At 45.5% G+C, this 16,522-nt stretch overlaps 1 protein-coding gene across 2 annotated transcripts in view; it reads right to left on the bottom strand.

Annotated features, from left to right (window-relative positions):
• Positions 1 to 14,443, bottom strand: part of Nsmce1 (NSE1 homolog, SMC5-SMC6 complex component) — a 29,496-nt gene extending 15,053 nt beyond the window's left edge. Inside the window, exons 1-2 of one of the 2 annotated variants that reach the window (XM_027404709.2) lie at positions 14,297 to 14,443; positions 7,994 to 8,140 (exon numbers count right to left, since the gene is read on the bottom strand). In XM_027404709.2, coding sequence (XP_027260510.1) covers positions 7,994 to 8,129 — 136 coding nt within the window. In that variant the 5' untranslated portion in view covers positions 8,130 to 8,140; positions 14,297 to 14,443. Of the gene's footprint in view, positions 1 to 7,993; positions 8,141 to 14,134; positions 14,157 to 14,296 lie in introns of those variants that run through there. The other variant, XM_027404710.2, reaches the window with a different exon arrangement.
• Positions 14,444 to 16,522: the final 2,079 nt, after the last annotated feature.

Here is a 16,522-nt window from a genome sequence, read left to right as displayed (position 1 = left end):
TTTACTTATTTATTTAGTGTCTACGGGTATTTTGTCTGCATATATGTCTATGCACTACATATGCTAGAGGCCAGGAAAGGGCACTGGATCCTCTGGAACTGGAGTTACAGATGTTTGTGAGCCACAATGTGGGTGCTGGGAACTGAGCGTCCGGATCCTCTGCAAGAATAGCCACCCCATATGCAGGGCAGTGGCCACAAACCTTTAATCCCAGAATTCTGGAGGCAGAGGCAGGCAGATCTCTGAGGCCAGCCTGGTTGAAATAGTGAGTTCCAAGACAGCCTGGGCTACATAGAGAGACCCTGTCTCAATAAATAAATAAATAAATAAATAAATAAATAAATAAAAGAAAAAAGAGAGGAGTAGCCACCCCTGAGCTCTTAGCCCCTGAGCCATCTCTTTAGCTAACAATCTTTTTGTTTGTTTGTTTGTTTGTTTGTTTGTTTGAGACAGGGTATCTCTATGTAATCCTGGCTGTTCTGAAACTTGCTCTATAGACCAAGCTGGTCTCTAACACAAGAGATCAAGAGATCTGCCTGCCTCTGCCTCCCAAGTGCTGGGATTAAAGGCATTCATCATTAAATCCAACCTTTTATTTTTTATATCTAAATTTTAGATATTTTATTTATGCTCAGAATGGTAATTTTTAAACTTGACTGAAAACTGGCATAAAACTTAAAGCAAAATCAGTAAAAAGTATCAGTGGCACTAGCAGCCCGTAGAGGAAGAATTTATGCAGAAATGCTAATGGATGATGAGCCAGTGGGTCAAGATAGATATCACCTTGTCTCAGAACACCTCCTGGGCTTCAGAGATGCTCAGTTGGTAATGTCCTTGCCATGGAGGTGGTAGAACCTGAGTTCAAGCCCCAGAACCCAGGTAAAAATGGAAGGACAGACCACACAGAAGCTGACCTGACCTCCACAAGCACACCTCAGTAGGTGACCCCTACACCCACATACATGCACATCAGTAAAAAGTATTTCTTAAAGCATTGTCCCACATAATACATATTGGCCACTTTGGAGAGCAGAAGCCTAGCACACATCTCCTCCATGCTGCAGCTTATCTGACAGGCAGAGAGGACATAGCCCCAGTTTTACAGATCTCTGCACACACTGAAGGCAACCTGGATCTAAGCAGGGGAAGTTTCAGCCAGCAGAAGGTGGGGAACTTTCTACAGTTCTCTAATGTAGCCACTGAGTACCTCAGCTGTGGCCACTCCAAATTAAGATATGCTCTAAGTTAAAATGCTCAACGTAACAGCTACAGCCTTTTTTTTTTTTTTTTTTTTTTGTTTCTCTATATATTGTCGCTTAGTTTACAAACATTCAATCTAATGACCTGACTAAAATTTAATGAACTTATTTATAAGAAGAAGCTAGGAGGTGACTAGGATTACAGCTGAATTTTCTCATCCCAGCTCCCTCTCCCTCTCCTCCTCCCCCCACTAGACTTTTTTTATATTTACTGAAAATGCTTTTTTTAAGATTTTCATTTGGTTTCTCGAGACAGGGTTTCTCGGTAGCTTTGGAAGCTGTCCTGGAACTAGCTCTTGTAGACCAGGCTGGTCTCGAACTTACAGAGACCTGCCTGCCTCTGCCTCCTGAGTGCTGGGATTAAAGGTGTACACCACCACTGCTCGGCAGCTACAGAATTTTTATATAAGAAAAATGTCTCTTAAGTAACCTTGTATGAGTGTATGGTGCTGAGCCTGGAACCCAGTTTATTAACAGGCTGAAGTATATAATTAAATGGGACGACTTTCTTTTCTTCTATCATGCATCCCAGGCCAGTCTTAAACTATCTCTGTAGCCAAGAATAAACTTCTGATCTTCCAGGATCCACCTCCTAAGTGCTGGGATTACAAGTGTACACCACCACGCCCAGTTTATGTGGTGCAGGGCTAGAACCCAGGACTCCATGCATACTAGGCAAGCACTCTACCAACTGAGCTACATGACCTCAATGGTTGACTTTTCAAATACTAAACTAACCCAACACTCTTAGAATAAGCACACTTGATCATGCTGTATCATCCTTTTTATACACTGTTGGGTTCAACTCAGAAGTATTAGGTTTAGAATGCTATGGTAAACGGAAGGTCTGTGATTTCTTTCCCTGCAATGTCCTTTGACATAACAATGATGCAGGCCTCATAAAATAAGGGAATAAGTACTGCCTTCTCTTCATCACAATTCACTCAGAGTCAGGGAGTCAGAGTTAGTATTACAGTCAAGCATTTTGGACCTTTTCAGACTTTGAAATACCTGACTATACACAACAATATATTTTGGGATGAGACCCCAGTCTAAACATGAAATTCGCTCAGGAGTTCTACACACCTGATGACAAGCTAATGATAATTTTATATAACAGCTTAAAGAATGCTGTGCATGAAAGACTCGGTGTAGAACCTTCTACTTGTGTGAGACTGGTGCTCAAAAGATTCTGGACTGTGGAGCTTTTGGGTTGAATATGCTTAATCTGTATTTTTAATTTTATGTTCCTTTTGCATTTGTTTATTTTTGAGCGGGTCAGAGAGTTGGTTTTCTCTTTCCACTATGTAGGTCCTAGGGATTGAACTTAGGTCATCAGGCTTGGTGGAAAGCACTTTACCCACTAAGCCATCTTGCCAGCCAGCCTTCAATCTATATTTCTTACTTAAATTTACTGCAGAGGGTTCTTGGGCTTAAAAGTGGAAACTCTTCCAGTCTTCCCAGAAGCCACGTGATTCTGGCCTTCAAGTGGTCATTTCTCTGGTGATGGGACTTTCCTGACACACTGGGAACCTCTGAGGTGCTCTAGATGTGCTTCCAGCTCAGCCTGGGCAGGCTGCCGTGGCTGAAACCCCTGCACAGCTGAGCGCCAGGACAGCATTGCTGCCTATCATACAAGAAATGATACCCAGCCTCTGTCCTCAGTTTCTGGCACAGAACTCCTAAAAGTCCTGGAATTTCCAGGATGACAAAGGTGATGGGGGCTCCTTTTGTTCTAATGAGGAAACTCTAGGTAGCTTCAAGGTAGGGACTAGTCACCAGAAAGAAGACACGTCAGCATCAAAACCCCCCAAACCCTAGAGAAAGGAAGGGCGAGAGACTGAGTTACTCATAAATAGGTACAGTCTAATCAATCAGACCTAGGTAATGAGATCCTCATAAAACCCTTGAACAGTAGTGGGGTCCCAGGAACTTCAGGTTCCGGGAGGATGGTACACTTAGCAGATTCAAAAGCACCACATCATCTCGCCTTCCAAACCCGGCCCTACATGTTTCCTCTGTCTGCCTATGTCTGAGTTATACAATTGACAGCAGGCATATCCAGCCTGCAGCCAATATGCCACATGCATCTCAGGACAGCTACAGATGATGACATCTTATCACAACATCACGAGGCCAGAGACTCCACTCCTGATCAACCAGCAATATATACAGAGTACTTTCCTGAGTGCTTAGTCAGTCTAGCAGATTAGCTAACTGGAGGATGGGTCACAAAAGCGCAGTGACCTGAGACTTGCAACTAGCACCTGGAATTAGGACAGTGTGTGGGACTGTCACCTTTAACTTGTGGAATCTGATGCTAAGCTTACAAAGACAGTGTCAAACTTAAGTGAATTGTTGGACACCAGTTACTCTCTGGAAAATGGACAAAGTGGCATTTGTCTAGTGTGGGGCAGGGGACTTCCACAGTATGTCTCTCAGGAGCTCACTGGCCTCTTGTCCATCTCTGATCTGTTTGGGATTCCATTCCTCCACCTAGACCCAATGTAGAAATCTTCCACTTAGGTCCTAACCTCTCTGTTCTCTAAACTTCCCATGCCTGTGGCTACCAAGAGTGTCTACAGACATGATATGACTCACGAGACTCAGGTCACCAGTCCCTAACACACAGCTGAGCTGACAGTCTCAGGCCATATTGCTGGAACAATGTACATAACATGGATAGAAACCCTGGGTAGAATCCAAGCTCCTCTAACAACAACACAGACAAGTCTTCAGATTCCTTCTGAGGAGCCAGAAGGCTCTGCACCAGGACACCAGGACAGAATCTACACACTGCCATGGCAAGGAGAACTGGAAATAAACATTCCTCTAAAGGCAGTATAAGGGGAGGCCAGGACAAGCAGGGTTTTTGGTGTGCACAACTGGGGCAGTGGCAGGGCCATGGCCTACAGGCCATTTGCTACTTTGTACCACACTTCTCTTAACAATGTTTTCCCTATTGGACAAGGGACTTTCCTGGACATTGCTTCAAAATGTAAGAGAAATAACACTGGAGGCCTTGTAGGCATCTTTGATTTCATGTCATTTATCTCCATAATCACTTGTTTTAAAATCTCTAGTAACAAGAATTCTTGGGGCGGGGGGCTGGAGTGATGGCTCAGAGGTTAAGAGCACTGGCTGCTCTTCCAGAGGTCCTGAGTTCAATTCCCAACAATCACATGGTGGCTCACAACCATCTGTAATGAGATCTTGTACCCTCTTCTGGCCTACAGGGATATATGCAGGCAGAATACTGTGTACATAAAAAATAAAAAAAAATAATAAAAAAAGAATTCTTGGAAAGCAGCCCTTTTTTTTCTTTGATAGTGGACAGGAAATGACAGACTGACTATACCCTGTTTACCTCAGCATATGCAGGCACTAAAACCTTTGCACATGGCCAGGCGTGTTGGCACGCCTCGTCTTTAATCACAACACTCGAAGACCAGAGTTCAAAGAGAGCCTGGCCTATAGAGTGAGTTCCAGGACTACAGAGAGAGTGTCTCAAATAAGAAAGGGGAGGGAAAGAGAGAGGAGAGAGAAGACAGACAGAGAGAGACACACAGAGAGAGAGACGCACAGTGTGACAATTGCAAAAGCCTCCCCTAGCCAAGGTGCCACTTTCTGATGCTTTACTCACCAGATGTCAACACAGTCAAGTCAGTACAGGACAGTATGGTGGCATGAGGACAAGAACACGCATTCACTTGACTTTTATCACTGTTGTAACTCTTCTAATACAGTCACTGTGGTAGTCTCCTGCTGTGCTTACTTCATACATTAGACTTTATTGCAGGCATGTATTGATAGGAAAAAAAACAGTGCATTCATGGTTTACTACTAGCCCTATCAAACATACAATCAGGGGGTCTTGGAACATATCCCAGCAGACAAGGGGGTACTGCCATAAATCAATTCCTAGACACATTCTACAGGACTTTCCTAAATTAGGTCATAGCAACTTAGAGGTCAAATAAAGGCAAGAACACTTTCATTCCAAGCACTAAGACATCATACAGCTCCAGTACAGCACCACAAAACTGTCCTATCAACAAGAAACCAAAAGGAAGAGGCAAAAAACTGCCCTATAGCTAAGAGATGGTCTTGTGCTAGGGAGATGTGTCTCGGCTGGGAAAATGTTAGCTGTGTAAGCATGAGGACTGGGTTGAAATCCCCAGCAGCCATGTAAAGCAGGTGTAGTAGTGCATATCTGTAATCTCATTGCTCATTTGGGGAGATGGGGCAGAGACGAAGAATCCCTGGAAGCTTGAGCAGGAGACCGTCTCAAACAAAGTAGAAGATGAAGACTAAAACCAGGAAGTGTCCTCTGACTTTCACACCTGCATTCCCCCTCACCCCCCCTCTTCACAAGAGATGATCTCATGGCTCATGGCCAGGCCATTTCCTGAGGAGGTGCTGCTGAGGGGTCGATGTGAAGTCCTGAGGGGCTTGAAGCAGGGAGAAAAAGTGTAAGACTCCCTCCCTCTCAACCAAGTTCCCCTTTCACCGCTGTTCAGACAACTACAGTTCACAGACTTCTTAGAGGACAGTCCCCAAGCAGACAGTCTTCACACTTCCTAGCTTCACATCCTCCCAGAGGTCTGCACTGCGCACAGGGCTCTTCATCTGGAAATACCTCTGTCCTGTCTAGGCCAGTCAGTATTAGCTCCAGAGGGGAGAACACGTCAGCAGCCACCCTGCTCCAGGCCTCCAGCCTCTGCTTGCTCCTGTGCATCAGGTCATCCTGGAGCCTCCCAGAGTGTTTCCTTTTCCTGTCCCTGCTTTACAGAACAGGCTCCATGCTGCCTTCGTTCACTCTTTGCCCACGGCACATCTTGAAGGAACCCCATTTCTACACACACCTCCCTCTCTCAGTCCACTCACCTCACCTCTGTACTGCACGTGCTTTCCTCGTTCGCCTCCTGTGAATCCTCCACCCCACCCCTCCCCAACTCCTGCTACTGTGAGTCCTCCACCCCACCCTTCCCTCACTCCTGCCTTGGCTCAATTTTTTTAAAGTTATTTTTTTTCCCTTGAAAATTAGAAATACAGGGAGGGAGGGAAACGAAAATGCAGAACAAAACCAAACACCTTTATGGGCACAAGTTAAAAGAGACTGTCAAGAGCATACTAACACTATAATGTGTTCACTTCCAGTTTTCTTTTCTCATAAAGGAACACAGTGGGGCTGGAGAGATGGCTCAGTGGTTAAGAGCACTAGCCACTCTTCTGAGAACCTGGGTTCAATTCCCAGCATCCATATGGCAGCTCACAACTATCTTTAACTCTAGTTCCAGGGGATTTAACACTCACAGACACACATGCAAGCAAAACATCAATCAAATAAATAAATAAATAAATAAAATACAAAATAAACCAGCTGGGCAGTGGTGGCACACACCTTTAATGCCAGCATTCGAGAGGGAGGCTGGCAGATCTCTGAGTTTGAGGCCAGCCTGGTCTACAGAGTAAGTTCCAAGACAGCCAGGACTGAGAAACCCTGTCCCCAAAAACAAAAAACCAAACAAACAAATAAAAGGACAGCATAAGATGAAGTATCTCAGATTCCCACTGGTCATCCTCTTCTGCTCCCTCCCATGCAAAAGCCAGCAGCTCTGGCGCACACAGCACAGCCTTCCAGTCCACTCTGGTACTTTCCTGAGCAAGGAAAGTAATTTTTGCACTTTCCCAGAACCTAACAAGTTATATCATAGAGCAGGGTCAACTTTCCTTTTCAGTCACCAACTCTATCCCATACAGACACTAAACACAGCTGGCTTTCTGTGATTCCAGGGGTCTTTTGTTACTGACCTCATTGCCTTTACTGTCCCCAATGACTAGAGGCCTCAGTGTATGCCAACCCTCGTCCCCAAGTTCCACCTTATACCTCCCAGTGACCTGCAGAAGAGATGCTCCAAATGCATAAGGCTAGCACAGGGCACAGCTGGCATGCCTTCCAGGGTTGGCTGGGTCTAAGGCCATTCCCTGCCCATGTGCTAAGCTGTCCTCTTCCTAACAACAGCCACCTGAGCACTCCTCCCACACCAGGCATTCTGCTTAAGTCACCCCTCAACTCCCAGAACCCCATGAGTTACACTCACTCACTCTACCTTAAAGACATAGACATTATGAAGGTTTGAAAGAAAATGGCCCCCAAAAGGAGTGATACTATAAGGATGGGTGGCCTTGCTGGAGTGGGTATGGTCTTATTAGAGGAAGTGTGTCACTGTGGAGGTGGGCTTTGAGGTCTCATATATGCTCAAACCACACTCAAAGGGATAGACTACTTCCTGTTGTCTGCAAGTCAAGATTTAGGGCACTCCAGCACCACACCTGCCTGAATGCCACCATGTCACACCATGATGACAATGGACTACATCTCTGAAAATGTTAGTCACCTCAATTAAATGTTTTTCCTTTATAAGAGTTACCATGGTCATGGTATCAGTTCACAGCAACTGAAATCTTAACTAAGACAGACAGCAAAGCTGAAGCACATACTGGAGCCTTGCTGTCAACTGTTAACTTCACACCTTTAGAGTCCATGCTTCTGCCTATCAGACTAAGCCTCAGAGTCACTTCAGGGAGGTGGATAAAGATGAGATCAGAGTTTTGAATGGTCGGGTCAGGGCTGCCAGACAACTTTTCTCATATTGTTATCCCAATGTTGCTGGTCTCTGATCAATATAGTACTAGGGGCTAGCTGCTGGGAACAGGGACACAACACTTACGGTCATGGACCTTGTAGCAGTGGTTCTGCAGGCGCCTAACCTCCCACTCCTCCAGCACACCGTGAGTCATCAACAGCTGGAGGAAGCGCCGATGGACATCCGTCATGGCACCCACTTTCCTTGTGCTGCCCTGCATGTTGGAGGGAGCTGAAAAACAAGTGTCACAGTCACCTTCATGCACACAAAAGCAATGGTGGAGGGTCTGCACTAGTTAATGCTGACAAGCAAACACTGCTTGTGGTAGTCAGAGTTCAGCTCCTTGTGCTGATGACTCCAGAAATGAATAGAACAGAGGTCAGGGCTCAAGTTCATTCCACTGGTTCTGAGCAGTGTGAGATGAGGGCTTCTGGAGCTGCAACAACTGGTTTTCAGCCCTCCTGAACTAACTACTTATGAAGTGGTAAACAAGAAAGCTAAAGGCACCATATTATTCAGTTTCTGGTCTGCAGAGTGGGAACAATGACAGAAATGTTCCCTGGAACTCAGGGGAGTTAACTCGGGTAAACAGCCTGGTACCACAGCAAAGCACAAAACCTGTGACAATTACTACTGAACAATTCTGAGTCTGAACCCTGAATGGACCACTTACCAGCTCAATAGTCTTAGAGTAACTAAGTCAAGGCTTTGTGTTCTCCCTATAAAAGTATGACACCCACTGTTGAGAACACACCCGAGAAGCATCTAATAGACTAATAAGATTAGAGTTTCCTTCCCCGCTCCCAAGCTGCCAATAAACCATCTCTCACAGGAGGACTGAGCTTTTTCTACAGTCCTCTGCACTCTCACAAAAAGGTATCTTCTGGGTCCAGCAAGACAGCTTACCAGGTAAAGACATTTGCCATTAAGGCTCACATCCTGAGTTCAATCCCCATGATCTAACTCCTGCAAGTTGTCCTCTGATTTCTACACAAATGCTATGGTGTCAGTCCACGCCCACACAGAGAACACATACATCCAAAAATAAGTGTAATAAAAACGTATCTTTCTACAAACCACAAAAATCAGAGTTGATAAACATACAACACAAGGCAGATCAAAACAGCTGCCCCTGTCTGGCAAGCGGGGCCCTGTAAACACTAAGCACATGGGTTTAAAGCTGGGTGGAGGCACTGAGAGCATTGCTTACTAGGCCTGCCTGGTCTTCACAGGCACCTAAACTATACTACAACTGTGCCCCTTTGCCTGGCTGTTGCTTGCAGTGCAGCTCAGCATGCTAAAGCAGTTACCATTCACCTGAAGTGATTCTGTCTTACAACAAGAATACTGCCAAGATGTTAGGTCAAGAGAGTGTGGCAACATTTTTAGCTATTATGTCTCGTCTGTTTGTCTATAAAGCAATAAGAAAATGTATCTTTAAGGCAAAAAAAAAAAAAAAAAAAACCCACAATGGATTTTAAGTGAGATAAGACTACCAAAGGCTTATCAACAACTTACAGAAAAAAAGACACATAAAAATAAGTCACTGTTGTCACAGCTTCATGGGCTGGCCCTCTAAGCTGGAAAGGCAACTGCCTTATGGCCACTTTCTCTGACTTCCTGCCAGCCATCTTCAAGGACACGTCACCAACATATACACTTCAACAAGCCCTAAGACTGCCCTTCTCCTTGATCCACTCTTGTCCATGGAGGCCCTCTCTGTTTAGACAGTGCAGACCAAGTAGCCACACACCAGAGCACCACACTCTGGTCCCCATCTCCCCAAACACAAGGAGAGACTATAAAAAGGAAAACTTTTGTATAAAAAGGATACCCAAAAAAGTGCCATGAGTCTTGGAGGCTAGGCTGACCACCGGAGCAGAAGGCAAAGATTGCACTCTGTAGTGACTGACAGCCTGTTTCCCAACCCCTGTCAATCAGCTTTCTGAAGACAAGAAGAGGAAAACAGACTTATGTTGTTTTGAGAAAGAGTCTCACTATGTAGCCCTGATTGGCTTAAAAGGCACTACATAGACTAAACTAGCCTCTAATGCATAGAAATCCTCTTGCTTTTGTCTCCTGAGCATGCTAAGATAAAAGGCACACACTACCATGCCTGGCTCAGATTTTTCTTCCTTTTAATTTAATTGTATCTTCCCAGATTGCCAGCTCTATGAATCTCAATGAGTAAGCATGGCTTAAGGATTCAATTTCTGCCTTTGCGTGACAGGCAACATGAATTCCGATTATACAATTAGATTAATAATAACAATGAAGAAAAATAGCTCAATAACAGTGAGCTCACCTACAATGCACCAGGCCCTAGGTTCAACCCCTGGGATACAGTAGAGGAGAAAAGGCAAAGGGGAGGAAAAAGAAGGAAGGAAACCAATTTAAAGATTAAAAACCTTTTGACCAGATTTTAAAAGTATGCACCATTACTTCTAAATGCTAGAAACCAATCTATCCTGCAAACTGAGAGAGCTAATGTGGTTTTATTACTAAGTCCAAATAGACTACGGTAAAATAAATAAATAAATGAAGGATTAGCAGAAATAAAGATCATCACAAAGTAGCAAAAGGTCACACAAGAATACACAACTACTTAAAATGTTTAGGCCTTTATGACCAGGCCTCACGAACCTCAAGGCCAATTCATCAGGATCACAGAAGCACACACTGGTCCACACTAGGGTAGGACAGTTAACACTCCTCTGGTTCACATGGTGAACACAAAATGGAGCACAAGGAGAGGTGATATGCATGAGAGCAAAAGCTGAGGGGGATGACCAAGCCCACCTCCCTGCTGCAGAACAGGACAAGCCAAGGCAGCCAGAGAGCCAGGCTACAGAATGTACTGACTACAAGGCAATGAGGTCAGAAGCTTATACCAAAGAGGTGACTAAGACAAGTCCATTTGTTCAGAATTTAAGGAATGCAGTTATAAATAGTCCTTCTAGCCAGGTCTGGTGATGCAGGGACCCCATGATCCCAGTCCTTGGTAGGGTGAAGGCAAGAGAGAAGAAAAGAAAGGAAGAGATATAAATAATCCATTCCAGCAATGACATCAGTCAACCAACACAGTGGGAGTCAGAATAAAGGAAAAAAGCAGATACGAGTCACTACACACAGAAAACAAGTTGTCAAAATGTGATCACACTAAAAACCTAACAAAAATGGAATGGAAGGGAACTGCATGCATGCATGCACGTGTGTAATGCTAGGGAGTCCAACCCATGGCTGTACCCATGCTAGACAGGTTCTCTACCACTGAGCTACACTCTTGTGCTGAAGGAATTGTCTTGTATCTGTAAAATGGCACATAAAAGTAACTGCAGCAAGCAAAGATGAAAACAGTCACTTCAAAATGCAATTGGATTCAACACTATTGGACGAATCCCAAAGCCAATCAAAATTCAAGTAGGCTTTGTGAATTATCTGGATGTGATTGACGTGCTGGATTCTAAAACTCACTACAGAAAAAGCATCAAATATCTTTGAACAAAAGATGGGAGGACTTGTCCTACCAAATATCAAAAGCAGGAGTAGTGAACAAACGGTGGCAATGGTACAGAAACCGACAAGTAAAACCAATGGACCAGAATGGAGAACTCAGAAAAAGGTATGCATGTGTATGGAGACATGACATGCTGGAGAACAGGGCTCAGGCCAAAGCAAACCTGTGAAAGGTGCCAAAGTGGGCTCACAAGATGACTCAGTCAGTGGTAAAGATGCTTGCTGCCAAGCTCAAACTGGACAACCTGAGTCTGATCCCCAGGCCCACAGGGTGAAAGAAGAAGCAACCCTAAAAGTAGACCTCTGTTTCACCTGCATGCAGTGATATATATACCCCCACACACACACACACACAGTCCTGAGGCAACTGATTAGCCATATGTGAAAAATAAACTCTAACCCCTACCTCACACAATATGCAAACTCAAACCTACAGGGTCATGGTTTTAAGAAAGAACTTTACAACTTTAAATGACACTAGAGGAGAATATACAATCCAAAAGTAGAAAAAGATATCCTTAGAAGATACAAAAGCCACAAAGGACAAAGCATTAAAGAATATATTACTGACTTACTTCATTAAAGAACCTCACTAAAAATACCAACGGAGGGGAAGGAAGCGGAGGAGGCTACAAACTGGAAGGTGTTTAAACTACAGGTAACCACAAAAGTCTTCTTTAGAATACACTAAGAACCCCTGCAGATCAAGAAGAAGAAAAAAATAAAAAGAATGAACACAGAAACAATGGAAGAGGTGATGTATAAACAAGAGTACATCAAAAAGCTGCCCAACCTAAATGTGATCAGGCAAGTGAATAAAAAGCCACACTGACACTGTCACAGTAACACACACCAGTAATCCCAGAACTCAGAAGGCTTCAGCAGGAGAAAGAACAAGTTTGAAGTCTCAATCCCAAACAGTGAGTTTCAGGACAGTGTGGGCTATAGGGAGAAACTGTCTTCAAAAAGAAAAGAGAAAGGAGAGTTAGCTTGGAGGTTACAAGCATGCACTGCTCTTGCTGGGGACCAGTATTCTGTTCCCAGCACTCTCAACAAGCCACTCACAACCACCTGTAAGTCCAGCTTAGGGGATACAAGACCTCTAATGGCATCATGCACATACCCATACTCAAACACACATATACATACATATAATAAAAGAAATCTAAAAGGTAAGGGGAGAATAAAAGGAGAAGAAGGAAAAGAAGTAGTAGTAGTAGTAGCAGTAGTAGTATCATTAAAAGAAGGAAGCCGGGCTACTCACATCAACTCACATTAACTGCTCAAAATATACTGCATCCAAGCTGGGAATAGTGGCACAAGCCTTTCATTCCAGCATGAGGCAGAGACAGGTGGATCTCTCTGAGTTCAAGGCCAGCCTGGTCTACATTGCCAGTTCTAGGTCAGCCAGGGATACAGAGAGACCCTGTACACACACACACACACACACACACACACACACACACACACACACACACACAAAACCCACAAAATCATACCATTTGCAAACAGCAAATCACACATTCACACAGGATGCCAAACAGTGAAAGAACAACACACAATAACCACCACAGGACCACACAAAGTCAGTGAGACCTATCAACAGCCAGGAAACAAAATTCAGAGCACCCACAGGAGGGGGCAGGATTCAGTGGTGGTGTGGGGGATGGGCTAATTTACTTGGTGGTGGTGCACATGCAGGCATGCACTTTATTTTTGTTCTTCAGATACTTTTATAGGCATGTAACATAATGAAAACTAGACAAGTAAAGCCAACTTAAGAATCAAAGAGAAGCGTGGTAAAGGAAACGGTCAAATGGTGTGATTTGGGGGAAGGTAGGTCACAAGTGGGAGTGGGAAGGACGCCAGGAGCTGTGCTTGCTCATGGCTGTGACAACCATCTAAGGATAGAGAGGAGAGAGGATCCACCATTGCTACTTGCCGCTTACCCAAAGGACGTTAAAACTCAAATGTCCACACAATAATCAAAGCCTGGGCACCGAATGGGCAGCCTGTGCTAGGCGGTGTTCGTGCTCTGACCTCACGAACAGCCTGGTTTGGGACCCACCCAAACGTCATGAGGGACACTTTCACAGAGGAGGGAACTGAAGCTACAGCGGGACACAGGTGACTCTTCCGTTTGAGACTTGGCCTGGGTTAGAATGTTATGTGGGGTTTATCAGTACCAAGTGCAACTTAAAACGGAGCACAGGAGCCCTAGACTTTTCCAAAATCGGACAAACCGACGACTCTGAACACATTTAGCCTCGGGCTTTCAAATACGGGTTCCATGAAGGAAACAGACCGGGCGCTAGGGCAGAGGCACAAGGCGGAGGTGTTCGTTTTTGGACAGAGCGGTTACATGCGGCTACCACCTAACTGTGACAGTAATGAGGCGCACTTTCTCCGCCTGGCCCATTAAGAGACAGAGACAGGAGCCGGGCGTTGGTGGCGCACGCCTTTAATCCCACCACTTGGGAGGCAGAGGCAGGCGGATCTCTGTGAGTTCGAGACCAGCCTGGTCTACAAGAGCTAGTTCCAGGACAGCCTCCAAAGCCACAGAGAAACCCTGTCTCGAAAAACCAAAAAAAAAGAGAGACAGAGACAAAGACAGGAGCTATACTACGAGTTCCAGGTCAGCCTGGGCTACATGGTGAGACCCTGTCTCAAAAAGAAAAAATTAAAAATTTAAATTAGAAATAAAACAACTTGTTACGGAGCTAGGTCCCAATTCGTGCCCTCAACGGGCCTCAATATCCCCGTCAGCGCGGACACCGTTCTCGTACGCCGCACAGACCCCGCCGCTGTCCTCACATCACCCCCACAGACGCCCACTTTGGTACCGCAGCACCCCGCGGCCTTCATACGCACCGCACGCCCGGAAGCCGACCAGCAGTAGTCACGACGGAAGCCGCTCTCGGGGCCCGCCTCCGAGGCGGGGAGAGCTTCAATATGGAGCGCCTATTGGTGAGCTAGGCACGTTCTCCCGCCCACCAGGGGAGTATTTCCGGTTCCCCACCCACGCCGTTGCTATGGCGCCTCAGCAGCTGTTGGGGTTGAGTCCCGAACTACGCAGTTTCCCGCGCGGCTTTTGTACTTCCCGGAACGACTTCCTCCGCCCCCGGTTCCCTCTAGTCAGAGTACAGCCCACGTTCTGTCTTGTGGGTTAAAAATGCGGCTTTAGGCTGGAGAGGAAGAATGTGGGTTTTGTTTTCCTGTAGCCTGAGCTAGAAAGAATCTTGGCTCTGCTGTTACTGGTTGTGCGTTGGCCGTTCGTGGAGCTACTAAAGGAGGTTAATAACAGTCAGTTCTGGGATGGCTACATGGCTCAGTAAAGTGTGTCTCAGAAACCAAAGTGGAGGTGATCTGAGGAGCCGCATCTTAAGCTGGCCTCTGGCCTCCACACCACGAACACGAATACACACGCAAAAGTCCTGAATATTGAAGTATTGACGAGATTTTTTAAAAATACTTAATTTTTTTGTTGTTTGTTTGTTTGAGACTCGATTTAAAAGAACTAATGTTCAGCAAGGCCTAAGATAGCTGAGAAGTATGGCGTGGCGGTGCTGGTTATGCCTTAACCACGCTCACCTGAGAATTGTGAGACATGCCGGGCGTTGGTGGCGCACGCACGCCTTTAATCCCAGCACTCGGGAGGCAGAGACAGGTGATCTCTGTGGGTTCCAGGCCAGCCTGGTCTCCAGAGCAAGTGCCAGGAAAGGCTCCAAAGCTACACAGAGAAACCCTCGAAAAACAACAACAACAAAAGAATTGTGAGACATGATGAAATTACCAAAAGGAGTGACTTCAAAGAAATCACTTCCGTTGACTGCTGAATGCATTTTCTTTGCATGCATTAAAGGCTCGAATCTCAGAGCTGGAAACGTACCCTTGCCCAGGAAAAGTGACTAATACTACAATTGCACAAAGTGCATAGTCTAGTCTCTGAAAACATATTCTTTGCCTCTCATCGACCACGGAGTCTTGCACCGCTCCTTAACCTCTGAAGAGGTCTTCATCTGAGTAGGGAGACTAATAGTACAGAGGTAGTTAAAAGCTTGATCTCTGGAGGTGGAAGGCCAGGGTCAAATCCTGGTTCTTGAATGCCAAATCTGTTGAGCTTTAGGACAAAGCACTCAATCCACCCCTGGCCTCAGCCTGCCCATCTGTAAAGGCTGTGGACAGGGATGTGAAAATGAACTGTGAACCAGTGGGGGCAGGGTTAGGGTATGCCCGTCCTGGCTCCTGAAAAGTCCCTTTTGTTAGTCATTTGTCAGGTATGCTTGTTGGACCAGATGTGATCTGCTACCTGGAATCCCTGAAATGCTTAACCGTGTAAGATATCCTACATTCTCCCTCAGCTCTCTACACACATTCAGGCTGTTTTCTAGCTTAGCCAATCAGGAATAGATACGAGGTTGAACATCATCTAATAAGGAACAGCCAAGCTCCCCATGAATTGAGACTAAGACGGCACATTTTGGACATGTGTGACCTAATCAACCTGGCACACCCTTTTGACAAAAAAAGGCTGCTTTGCTGGGTAACTTTTGATTTGGTCATGAATTTCTTTGTGTGACACCAAAATATTAATTTAGCAATAGACCCACATGGTAGAAAGAACTGACTCCCAAAAGTTGTTTTCTGACTGACAATGCACCATACTGTCCCCTATCACACACACACACACACACACACACACACACACAAACACACACACGTACTCTAAGTCAAGGTATCTCACAGAAGACTGTGGCATATCCAGCCAATCTGGAAATTGAGGCAGCTGGCCACCACAGGACAGCATTTTGCCTTGGCAGCATCTGTTGGGAGCTGGGGGAGAGAGAGAGCCTCTCCTCTTTTGTCATGAAGCTGTGTTTTCCTCTGATGCAAGACAGAGAAGCTGAGGAGCAAAACTAAAACCCCGGAAGAGCAGCATGCTTAGGATCCAAGGACCAAGCAAGAGGGGGTGGAAGAACAGAAGGCTTAAAAGGGAACAATATGCAGGGCAGTCAAGACTGGGAAGACTCTTGAGGAGGCATAGGCTGTGGTCAGAATTGTCAGGGTAGTCTGAGGAGTTCCAGAAAGATGGGCCAT

The sequence above is a fragment of the Cricetulus griseus genome, chromosome 3 (assembly GCF_003668045.3).
Source record: "Cricetulus griseus strain 17A/GY chromosome 3, alternate assembly CriGri-PICRH-1.0, whole genome shotgun sequence".
NCBI classification, from domain to species: domain Eukaryota; kingdom Metazoa; phylum Chordata; class Mammalia; order Rodentia; family Cricetidae; genus Cricetulus; species Cricetulus griseus.
This window is presented reverse-complemented; position numbering and strand designations above follow the sequence as displayed.